The 12,146-nt window shown below is 30.1% G+C and overlaps 2 protein-coding genes across 2 annotated transcripts; both read left to right on the top strand.

Annotated features, from left to right (window-relative positions):
* Nucleotides 1-3,341: 3,341 nt before the first annotated feature.
* On the top strand, nt 3,342-4,352 carry LOC106763522 (cytosolic sulfotransferase 15-like). Its single transcript, XM_022782195.1, has 2 exons — nt 3,342-3,463; nt 3,545-4,352. The coding sequence occupies exons 1-2, from the start codon at nt 3,342-3,344 to the stop codon at nt 4,350-4,352; spliced, it is 930 nt and encodes a 309-aa protein (XP_022637916.1).
* Nucleotides 4,353-8,631: 4,279 nt separating this feature from the next.
* Nucleotides 8,632-9,627, top strand: LOC106763521 (cytosolic sulfotransferase 15-like). The gene has a single exon (XM_014647704.2). The coding sequence runs from the start codon at nt 8,647-8,649 to the stop codon at nt 9,625-9,627; it is 981 nt and encodes a 326-aa protein (XP_014503190.1). The 5' UTR covers nt 8,632-8,646.
* Nucleotides 9,628-12,146: the final 2,519 nt, after the last annotated feature.

Here is a 12,146-nt window from a genome sequence, read left to right as displayed (position 1 = left end):
AGCTTAAAAACCTTTGGGGATGCATGACTTCTTCACCTTTTATCAAATGTCAGATTGAAGTTGTGGAGACATGACTTTTTCATTTGAAGTTGTCTGATCCTCTTATTTGCCTCAATGCATAATTTTTTTTTGTCTAGATACGTAATTTCAAAACCATTTCTACCTATTTCAGTAAAAAAAAACCAATAATTCTTTTGTTTTCCCCATCTTGGCGCTAACCACGATACGCAGTCTTGCATTGCATGGACCCTAATATGATGGAGGCTAGGGTTGTAGTGAATTCTTGTGGGTATGATGGACCCTTTGGCACCACTAGGGTAAAGAGGTTGAAGAGTATTGGGATGATTGATAGTGTCCCAGGAATGAAGACACTAAAAGTTGGAGAAATTGATGGTTCCCCAAGAATGGTATGTTAGCCTTATAATTTCCCACCAAAGAATTGACTCCATCCACTTGAGAATCGATTCTCCTCGCCTGCATGTGTGTGTAGAGGATTGTACACAGTAATTTAAAGCAAAAGCGAAAAGGTAAAATAAATTGGTTAGATTTGGCTTTCTTTCACCTTTTTACTCACAAGCGCAGGTCTCAAACCATCCTCCCTATTTTCCATCGTCACAAATCGCTTCACATCAACAACAAAAATAAACGACTAGCATTTGCACCTTTTCTTCTTTACGAACAATATTTCCTTTCAGACAAACAAAGCTAAGTGAAATTATGCTGGAAAAATGTATTTGAACACAGAAAGCTCGAACTTGAGTGAACTTTTATTCATAGTTCTTATATGAATTTTGTATATAGATGGTCAATATATATATATATATATATATATATATATATATATATAAAAAAGGATTTCTAATTTCTCATCTCATTTCTTATGTTTATCATCTTCTTTTCTTTTAATTTTATGTTATTTTCACATTTTATAGAGTTTTAAGTTTTTGAAATTGATTTTACTTTAATTTTTTAATTGTATTATGAGGTTAGAAAAATAAATTTTTATTTTTATTGTAATTTATTTTTATCCATGCCTTTTATTTTTTAGTTAAGTTTTTACATTATAACTTGTTAACATGGTATTAAATATACATAATTTAAAGATTTTTAATTTTAATTTAATTTAAATTTTACTTTGATTAAAATTAAAAATTTTCATGTAATTAAATAAGTTTATGTCAATAATTCAAAATATACTTTAATTAACGATGAAAACTTTAATTAGAATTAATCAAATAATGTACTTTAATTAATTAATTTTTTTTCTTACTTTCAAGTAAGAATTTATTTTGGTTAAAACTAAAAATAAAAGATTTATATTGATTAGTATCATTGGTTTAGAAGATTTTTAGTGAATTTTTATATTTTGGCATTTGAAATTGCTTCTTAAAATTATATTTTCTTTCTACTCTCTTGTATTTTTATAAAGCTTGCCGTAGAAGTAGTTTACATTCAAACATTTTCAAAATTCTCTCATTGTTTCTATCCAATTTACATTATAATTCTTTAGTCCTCTGATCCTTTCTCTCCTTTATATTTCAGTAATACAATTTTACTTTACACACGTACTCTTGTTATGGATTTATAAATTCTCATTGGTTGGTTTACGAGTTTGAGATTTGATTTTCTATAATTCTAAATGTTCGAATTACTTAAATGTTTTCTATTACATCATGAATAGAATTTAGGTTTATGTGAGCTTCTTATATTTAATTCATGCTATTAGTTTGAAATGAATACGAAGGATCAATTTTAACAAGTTAACTAGAATAAGAAATTCTAGAAACACACAAGTTTCGTTTAATGATTATAAATAGACGTAGAAATCAATTCGAAAACCTAAGTAGAAAACCATAGAATTAATCATTATTTTTCACATAATTTAATTCTATTATTTTTATTAGTGATTAGAAGTCTAAAAGCTTTAAAATCTCAATAAACTTAATTCAGAAATTTTGAATTTGAAATTATAATAATGGTCAATGCTCCTTATGACCACGAACTAGGTTAAACCCCAGTTTCTATCTTGGTAAGGAACTAAGTGTTCATCATATATGTTCTAATTGTGTTAGACATAGATTCCCATCATCAATAAAATAATCCAATAGGAGATTTATTAGCAACTTGATTTGCTAATTGTCGTTTGATGAATAAATTTTCTCTCAAAATTAGTGGAAGAGAAAGAATTACAGTTAAGAAAAATATTGATTGGAATGAATAATCGTTAACTCATCTTAACTCTTTTATAAAAGATTGTCAATTAAATTTTTTTATTTACAAATATTAGTCAATCAAGTATGGAATTTAATGACACTAAAAATAACTAAGTCACATGTAACAATATTAATATTTTAATTAAAATTAGTGCTCGTATTGGACAATACAATATAGCTAATGATTCTTAATTGCTCTTGAAATGTAGTACGTATTAGTTCCAAAGATAATCCTCAATGAGAAATTGAGATAGACAAATAAGAAAATCCAATAATTAAGGTGAAAATTCCAAAAGATTCAATTGAGGAAGTGAAATTTCCAAACGATTCTTATGACATATATTAGACTTGATTCCAAAAGAATTTGTCGTACCTAAAGTGTTAACAATTATGAGATTTCAACAAATTATATATTGAATAAGATAATATTAAAAGATGAAAGTGCTTAAAAGTTTTTCTATGAATAAATCATATTTATTATGAATGATTATAAAGTCTCTAGATATAGATAAAGATCTTGTAAAACTTTAACAAAAGGTTCTGAAAAATCTTGAGTTATAAATGTATCTTACTAAGTATATGAAAATAACAAAAAATTATAAAAGATTTAAATTTTAAAACACGACCAATTGTAAATATTTTCTTAGTTATAAATTATTCAAAATATTTTTTTTTAATAATTATCATAAAATTCAATAATTTTATATCTTTTAACTAAATCAAACATAAAAATATTACCAAAAAAGAGAAAACAATTAACCTCCGATGCTTGTTCTCATCGTGTCATTGTCAGTGCTGATATTTGGCAAATATCATATGTTTATAAAACATTTGTTATGATGTCCATTGCCCTAATGGTATAGCTAAAAATTAAAAAAAAAAAAAACTTTTTATTAAAAAATTAATAAACTAAATGACCATTTGAATATAAAAAATAATATATCTTTTAAAATTACTAACCATTTGCTTAAAGGTATAGAAAACCAATATTAAATCATTAGTAAGATTCTTTCCCACTTGAACTTATTAAATAATTTGTCACTACCTTATATAAAAGCAAGCTACCATTACCACAAAAAAGCAAGCTACCATTATACAAATCTCTTAGATTTCACAAAAAACCAATCAATGGATGAGAAAGAAGTTACTGAAGAAAACAAACGAAGCCATGATTGTAAGGAGTTAATTGTCTCTCTTCCTAGAGAGAAGGGTTGGATAACACCTTATCTCCATTTATTCCAAGGATTTTGGTATTCATCAAGTGAAATCCAAGCCATAAACACTTTTCAAAATCACTTCCAAGCTAAAGACAATGATATTGTTGTTGCTAGTGTTCCAAAATCAGGAACAACTTGGTTGAAAGCCCTCACCTTTGCCATTGTCAAACGACAACATTTTCCCATCTCAGAGAACCATCCTCTACTTGTTTTCAATCCCCATGAACTTGTGCCTCCATTTGAATTTGTCATTTATGATGAAAATAATTGGCAAGTTCATGAGCTACCCAAAATGCCAGAGCCAAGGCTTTTTGGAACCCATGTTCCATTTGCTTCATTGGCCAAATCAATCAAAGAGACAAACACTAAGATCATTTACATTTGTAGGAACCTATTTGACACTTTCATATCTACCTGGGTTTTTGTCAACAGAATTATGCCTGAGTTTTTGCCTGCATTACCTCTAGAGGAAGCTTTTGAAAGGTACTGCAAAGGGATAATTGGATTTGGTCCATCATGGAACCATATACTTGGGTATTGGAGAGAGAGCATTGCAAGACCAGATAAGGTTTTGTTCTTGAAGTACGAAGATGTTAAAGAAGATGTTGTCTTTAATGTTAAAAAAATTGCAGAATTCTTGGGTTATCCTTTCACTGAAGAAGAGGAAAGTAATGGAGTGATTGAAAATATAATTAAGTTGTGTAGCTTTGAAAATATGAAGGAATTGATGGTAAATAAATGTGGAACCATGGGCAAAGGAAGGATAGTTGAGAATAAGTATTTCTTTCGGAAGGCTGAAATAGGAGATTGGGTAAATTATTTTTCTCCTTCAATGGTTGAAAAATTATCCAAAATTATTGAGGAAAAATTTAGTGGGTCGGATCTATCATTTAGATTGTGTGATCTGAATAATAGTACTTAGTCAATGATGTTTTGACATAGTACTGTTTATTTAAATAAATGGTTTATAGAAAAAAATTCATAAACTAAAATTACTTTTGCAAAGTTTAAAATCATTTTTCTAGAACAATTTATATCAATGTTTTTCATGACTAATGTTATGCTTAAGTTAATTTTAGTTTATAGAATTTTCTTCTTATTTTTTTTTTTCTCTCTTAACATTACTAGATAAGTTTATCCAAATGTTTTGGCACAAGTATTGCTGTATATCTTTTTTAGAATAAAGGTCTATAATAAACAATGTGGTGGCTACCTTCATTACTAGAAATTAAAACTTGATGGCAAATTGTAATTTAGTTTTATGATTATCTTTATTTTTCTTAAGCTTTTATATTCGAATGGCTTCTTTATTTTATGAAATTCAACAGCGGTTGGCATTCGATGTTTCATGCATCTATATTAAAAGAAGAAGTTTCAATTAATTTTTGTTTAGTGTTAATTTTGTTTTCTCCGACAATGGATACAAATGTTGATCTTGAGCAATTTAACACAATCAAATTTATGTTGATATATAAAGTAAAGGACTTTGTTCAAGTTTTTAATAATATATGGACCAAATTAAATAAACTATATGATACAATTCTGGGCTTTGCATTATTAAAACGCATTAGTTATACATATTAGTATGGCTAGCTATACATATTAATATTGGTAGGAAATCACATTTCTTGTAATCAGATTTATAGAAACAATGTAAATGCAAAATAATAATACATAAAATTAATAACAAAGTTTACTCAATTATGTTTATATTTTCGTGTTAATGCAGACCTCTAATTTGAAAGAGAAAATTATAAAATAAATTTTTACAAATTACTCAATTCACACTTTAAACAAATGCAAAAGAAAAGATATTATTGTTGTACTGTATGACCATTTGGCCAGCTAAGGATTAGACAGTCGACCATCCAATGAGAAAATGATCGACCGGTCTGGAATAGTCATTAAGTGTCAATTAATAGTCGTTATTGTTCAGATTAATTAAAATGTTTCGGGGATAGATTAAGATCCCTTTACTCAAAGTTGTTTGAGGGTCCTCCATCATCCAAGTTACGTTGTGTGCTCTCTCTTCTCCTTGTCCAAGTCATGTAGGAGGGTACCTATCAAAGACACTCCGATGTTCAAGTCGGTGACTGTAAGTAATAATATTATAATAAAGAGGAGTAATAAGAGTTAATTACCTGACCTTCCTCGTTATGTTTATAAATATTATAATGAGTTTACCATTAGGTCTAACCCATTAATTACCAATAAATGACATTATTCTTATTAATTGTCAATCAATGACTATTATTCTCGTTAACTCTCAATTAATAACTGATATTGCTCAGATTAATTATCAATTAATGACTATTCCGGACCGGTCAATCATTTCCTCATTGGATGGTCGATCGCCCGGTCCTTGGCTAGTTTAGTGGTCATACAGTACACAAGTCCCCCAAGCCCAAACAAGTTTTTCATTGGAAGAGCTGTGCAGGGATTATTGTGAACTCGAGAGAAGTTGTTCGCATTGTATTGGGGGTCTATTTTCTATGCGCTTTAAGTCTTCGTTCCTCTCTATATTGCCCGATCGATGAGCTGTAGGAGTTCACTGGGAACGTTCCCTAGGCTGTATAAATGGCGATGCAATGGGAGTTCACTTTGGACCAGATATCATCATAGACAACATCATGTACTTTCTCTTCATGCACAATACAGAAGATAAGTTGTAAATTATCAATATAACTGGCCAACAACTGTGATTGGTACTTAAATTACCAAATGGGCTCATTCCATCAATGGCTAAACCAAGTCTAAGATTTCTACATTCTTGACCAAATTGGGGAATTGTTGATCAATATTTTTCCATTGCTTTGAATCATCTAGATGACGAAGCAGTCTATTAATTGTTCTCTCATCTGCATGCGATCTAAGGCTTTTAGCATCTTTTTGGATTCGTAAACAAATGCTTAAGCCTGTCCACAATTGGAAGGTACCAAACTACTTTCAAAGTAAAACCATTTTTTTCTACCTGACCATTATCTTCACTATTGTTTTTTGCATTTTATCATGATAACCCATATTTTGGACACTTTTTCAAAAATTCAAACTCTTTCCTATATAAAATGTAGTCATTGGAACAAGCATGTATCATTTTATACTTCATGCCCATCAGAAAAAAAAATTTATTCACATCATAATTACGAGTATGTTTCCATCTAGAAGCAATTCATTCAACAACGTCAAGAATTATGTGAAACTCTTATCGGTCCATCTATTGGTCGCCTTTAAATTCATGAGCCTTAACACCGCTAACAACTATGTGAACTTAGTTAAACCGACATACAAAGGAGTTTTCGCATTAGTGGACACAGTCTCATACACATGAGTTTGGGCAAAATTTTCTATGCCAACATCGCGGATCATGTCCTTCAATTTGTCTTCTTCTGATCGATCTTCCATGGTGGAATCAGTAACATTTTCAGTTTGGGAGACAGTTGGAAAGTGTATTTCTTCGCTGTGCCACATCCATGTTGTATAACATTGTAGGAAACTATCGCATATAAAATGTTTCCTAATTTAGGTTGCCTTCAACTTTCTTCTATTCAAACAGTTGACACAAGGACATCTAAACTTCACTTCTACCCTCGTTACGTTGCGTAAATTGTATAAATTTCTCTACCCCTCTCTCGTACTCTACATTAATACATGGTAAATTAATCCAATTTCGATTCATATGTAAATATTCTAAAATATTCTACAAAATTACAATACAAAAATAATTTTTGTATTAATTATTTAACTGAAAATTAAGGTTAATTCAATTCAATCATATAATTAATAAGCATTGAAATAATCATGTATCCAACATAAAAAGTTTTAGAGTTGTTTGTGTCTGCAAAGGGAAGAACAGTTTTCGCGAAGAAGACAAAACTATTCACCCTCTTTCTTTTATTTCTTTTAACCTGGAAAAGGTTATTAACTCGGTTCTAAGAAAATTGAGGTAATATGTGGGAAATATGGTCTCGGTTTTCTAAACAATCGAGGCCTAAAGGCACCCTAAAAAAATTTAAAATAAATTTAAAATAGAAAATTTTCAATTTTGTTCAACTCTTTTGCTTCGAGTCCCCGCCAAACTGAGACATAATATTCATATTATCTCAGGTGTGATAGAACTGGTGTCAAAAACTAAAAAAAAATAATAATATTTTAAATATTCAAAATGGGTTAGAGCAGGATCTATGACATTGGTTCTAAGGGAACCGAGACCAAAAGTCCTATACAAATATAACATATCTATGAAAATTTGACTTTTCAGCTAATAAACTTTTTGGAAAAGAACTATGACCTCAGTTCTACAGGAAACCGAGGCCATATACCCTTTTCCCCAAAAAGTTGTCAGAGTACAGAGGAGAATGTAGGGGTCTATAGAGGGTTTAGGACCTCGGTTCTACAAACAACCGAGACCAAAACTCCTACATAGAGATATTTGTCAGGTTTCAAAGGAAAATATCAGTTAGGGCAGAGGGTCTACCGTCTCGATTCTGAAAACAATTGAAGCAAAAAATCTCGCACAGAGATTTTAGTCAACTAAAAAATGTTTGCTTGTCAAGTACACAGACCCAATGGCAGTGGTTTATCCTTGGAACCGAGGTCATAGAACCTATATTCCTTTGATTGGTTTGGAATCGAGATATATATTTTCACACAAAATTCAAAAATGTTATCGCGTCATGTTATGCTTCAGTTTTTTTTAAATAGAAGCATAACAGACGTGTTAATATTTTTTTACTAGTGTTTATATAGTTAAATAGAAAATTGAAAGATTTGGAACTAAACTAAATTTCATAATATTAAGAAAAGGAGAATTAAGAAGAAGATTCCGAAGAGAAGAGTAAAAGCGCATGTGTCTCTCTCGTTGTTCGGATAAGGGAGAGACATCAAAGGTGCGATTAAAAGGAGTTGAAAGATTGGAGGAAGAGAACGTATGGTATGAGAGAGAAGAAGAGAGGAGAAAAGGTCAGAATAAAAAATCAAAAACCAGACTCAGAAAATCCCTCGCGCGCCTTCTCATATCTAACTAGGCTTAGAAAATAAAACCAAAATAAAAAATAACGCTATGCGTACGTCAAAATGTTGTCAATATATCATTTCCCAAATAAAATAAAATAAAAGCTCTTCACTTTGGAGCACTGATCTCAGGCTATAAATATATCCATATTGAGCTACATATCATCAACCCTTCACTGGTATAAGTTCCATAGCTATAACTTCCAATGGCTTCAACACAAGGGCTGCAAGCCTATGAAGAAGAGAAGCTCCTTCTGTCCCTTCCCAAAGAGAAGGGTTGGGCAGCACGCCATCTCTATCTCTTCCAAGATTTTTGGTGTCCATCAAATTTTATTGAAGGTGTAAACAATTTTCAAAAGCACTTTCAGTCAAGAGACAGTGATGTTATTGTTTCCAGCTTTCCAAAATCAGGTACTACTTGGTTGAAAGCCCTTACTTTTTCTATTGTCAACAGAAAACGTTTCTCATCTTCTGATAATCATCCATTACTCACTTCCAATTCTCATGANCTTGTTCCTTNCCTTGACTTCATCTTTCATTGTGATAACATCCAANACAAGCTTTCTTACCTCTCCAATATGNCTGAACCAAGANTTTTTGGTACTCACATTCCATTCNCNTCCCTTTCCAAGTCAATTNAAGAGTCCAANTGTAAGATAGTTTATATNTGCAGAAATCCATTTGACACTTTTGTTTCATNTTGGATCTTCGCCAATAAAATTAATCCAGACTCTCTGCATAAACTGACAATGGAAGAAGCTCTAGAAAACTACTGCAAGGGAATAATAGGGTTTGGTCCGACTTGGGAACATATGTTAGGTTACTGGAAAGAGAGCATAGCAACACCAAACAAGGTTCTGTTCTTGAAGTATGAAGACCTCAAAGAAGATATCAGTTTTTACGTTAAAAGAGTTGCGGAATTCTTGGACTGTCCTTTCACAGAAGAAGAGGAAAGTAACGGAGTGATTGAAAGCATAAGCAACTTATGCAGTTTCGAGAAAATGAAGAGTCTAGAAGTGAATAAATCTGGAACATTTGACAGGAACTTTGAGAAACAATACTTATTTCGGAAGGGTGAAATAGGAGATTGGGTAAACTACTTTTCCCCAGCTATGAGAGACAAATTATCCCAAACCATGGAAGAAAAATTAGCTGGATCTGGTCTTTCCTTTAAAACGTGTTCTTAATATATATATATATATATATATATATATATATATATATATATATATATATATATATATATATATATATATATATATGGTTTAAACCATTTAGTTGTCTCTATTTTCGGGAGGTTTTCCCATTTTGATTCCCGTCTTATTCGAATCCCCAATTGAGTCTCTATAAGTGCTAATTTCAATCAATTAAACCCTTGCCATTAAATTTAGTTAACGAGATTAACATTTTTGCACAGTTGGGAGGATGACCTGTGGCCTATTTAGAATTGAAACGTGGCATGAATTGAGTCCCATAAGTGCTAATTTCAATCAATTTCAACTCTAATTCATGTCACGTTTGAACTCTAAATAGGCCATGTTTACAGAAATTAGAATTGAAACGTGGCATGAATTAAGTCCCATAAGTGCTAATTTCAATCAATTTCAACTCTAATTCATGTCACGTTTCAAGTCTAAATAGGCCATGTTTACATAAATTAACAGGTCATCCTTCCAGCTGTGCAAAAAAGTTAACCCGTTAACTAAATTTAACGGCAGAGACTTAATTGATTGAAATTAGCGGACTCAATTGGGGATTCTAATAATACGGGATCAAAATGGAAAACCTCAAAAAAATAGAAACAATTAAATGGTTTAAACCTATATATATATATATATATAAAACGTGCTCTGATTGTGACTTCTTCTTTTACTATGTAAAGAGGCATCCGTGAGTTGAAGAGACAAGTGGGTACCTTTTTATTATTTGGTTTTAGCATGTGTTAAATTTAAGTTTCTTGTTTGAGTCCATGTACCTTTTTATTATTTGGATTTAGCCTGTGTTATTGTGTCCAAGTACGTTGTCTTCAATATTTTGGAAATTTTTATGGTAATTCCAGATTCCTATTATATTATTTGAAGCTGCAAAGCATTTCGTGTACCGAAGAAAAATTAATACTATTATTTTATATCATTTTTTTAATTTAGTTTATGTTCTTTAATTTTTTTTATTAATTGAATAATATGATTATTATTCCGTCTTGTGATATTGTGTAATTATTTTATGTGTTAATAAATATTGTTTTGTAATTAATATGAAATAATGTCACGGTTTCAGTTATTCTAAAATAATAAGTGATTTGTATTGTTTTAATTAAAAATTATTTGTGATGATGAAAACAGTTATTAAAAATCCTCGGAGATTAGGATTTCGCTATCCTAGGTCTTCGCATTCGTTGCAGACTTGGTGCATTCGTAGTACGTGTGTCACGTGGTTTTTTGCTGAACTGCAGACTGGTTCGGTACAGATTGCTGGTTGAGTTGTTCGCGTTTGTGTGGGTTGGGGGTTTTTGCTGTGGTCTTCGTTTTTGCAGCTGTTCTTGCGTTTGATGAAGTGTAGATCTTTGCAGTTGGCTTCTTGTTGTTGCGTTTGATGGGAATAAGGGCTTATGGCTCTCTAGGTTTGATTTTAAAGCTCTTGGAGCATGTGGGGATCATGTGGAGACTATGATGCATGTGGTGGAGCCTATGTTATTATGGGGCAATCTATTGTGGTACCATGTTCCTCAATTACAACCTAAGCCTATGTAGTTAATCATGATAATATTTTTGTTAATGAATTAAGTTTCTTTCTCTAAGAATGTAGATGTTTGTATTGGTGATGTGTCAGTAGAGTAATTTCTTGACTAGTATGCCTTCCTTGAGAATGTTAGTTCCATTGTCGATAACTTACAAGTTTACAACATTTAAAAGTTTATAGTATATGAGACCGTTGTTAATTCTTTGACATTTAAACAAATTCATTTTGTGGAGGAATTGATATTATTTTGTAAATACACTAATATACTATATGAAAGAGGAGATTTTAATTTTGAGGAGGAAGAACAGTCACTTCAAACTACACAAATTAAACCTCTTAAGGATAAAAGTTAAAATTAAATATTTCAAAAAAAAAAAAAACTTCTAAAATGCACTAATTCGTTTTAAAGGTTTTTTTTTTTAAGAATGTGAGAGAATTAGTTAATGATAAATAAATAAATATATATATATATATATATATATATATATATATATATATATATATATATATATATCAGTTTAGTATTGTTTAGTGTTACATTAGTTTAATATTCATTTATTGTTTAGTGTTGCCTTAATTAGTTTTTTTATAATAGATATTTTTTTGTTTATGTGGCCACTGAATTTTTATCATGAAATCGGTGAGATTTTCCATATTTTTCTATTTTTTTATTATCTTTTTAATAAAATTTTCATATTTTCGTAGCTATGCCTAGAATTAGCTTAGACAACATTTTTTTAAATCTCGTTATATAACATAATTTTAAACGAGACTAATAAAATCATTTCATTTATGTTAACATAATTATTTTATATCAACTATAAAAGTTTACATATCTTAACATAAGTTGATGAAAAAATTAAATAAAAAAAATGTAATTCAAAAATATAAAAATTTTAAATCTGTAATATAAAAAAATTAATACAAAAATAATATAAAATATCTAATTTTATAAAAGAATTAAAAA

This window comes from Vigna radiata, chromosome 6, assembly GCF_000741045.1.
Source record: "Vigna radiata var. radiata cultivar VC1973A chromosome 6, Vradiata_ver6, whole genome shotgun sequence".
NCBI classification, from domain to species: domain Eukaryota; kingdom Viridiplantae; phylum Streptophyta; class Magnoliopsida; order Fabales; family Fabaceae; genus Vigna; species Vigna radiata.
This window is presented reverse-complemented; position numbering and strand designations above follow the sequence as displayed.

Bases quoted from the DNA above. Each gene is read 5' to 3' on its own strand.
- LOC106763522 (XM_022782195.1), top strand. From the start codon at position 3,342: ATGGATGAGAAAGAAGTTACTGAAGAAAACAAACGAAGCCATGATTGT. The intron at 3,464-3,544 runs GTATTCATCAAG...TGTTGTTGCTAG, and splicing joins CATTTATTCCAAGGATTTTG to TGTTCCAAAATCAGGAACAA.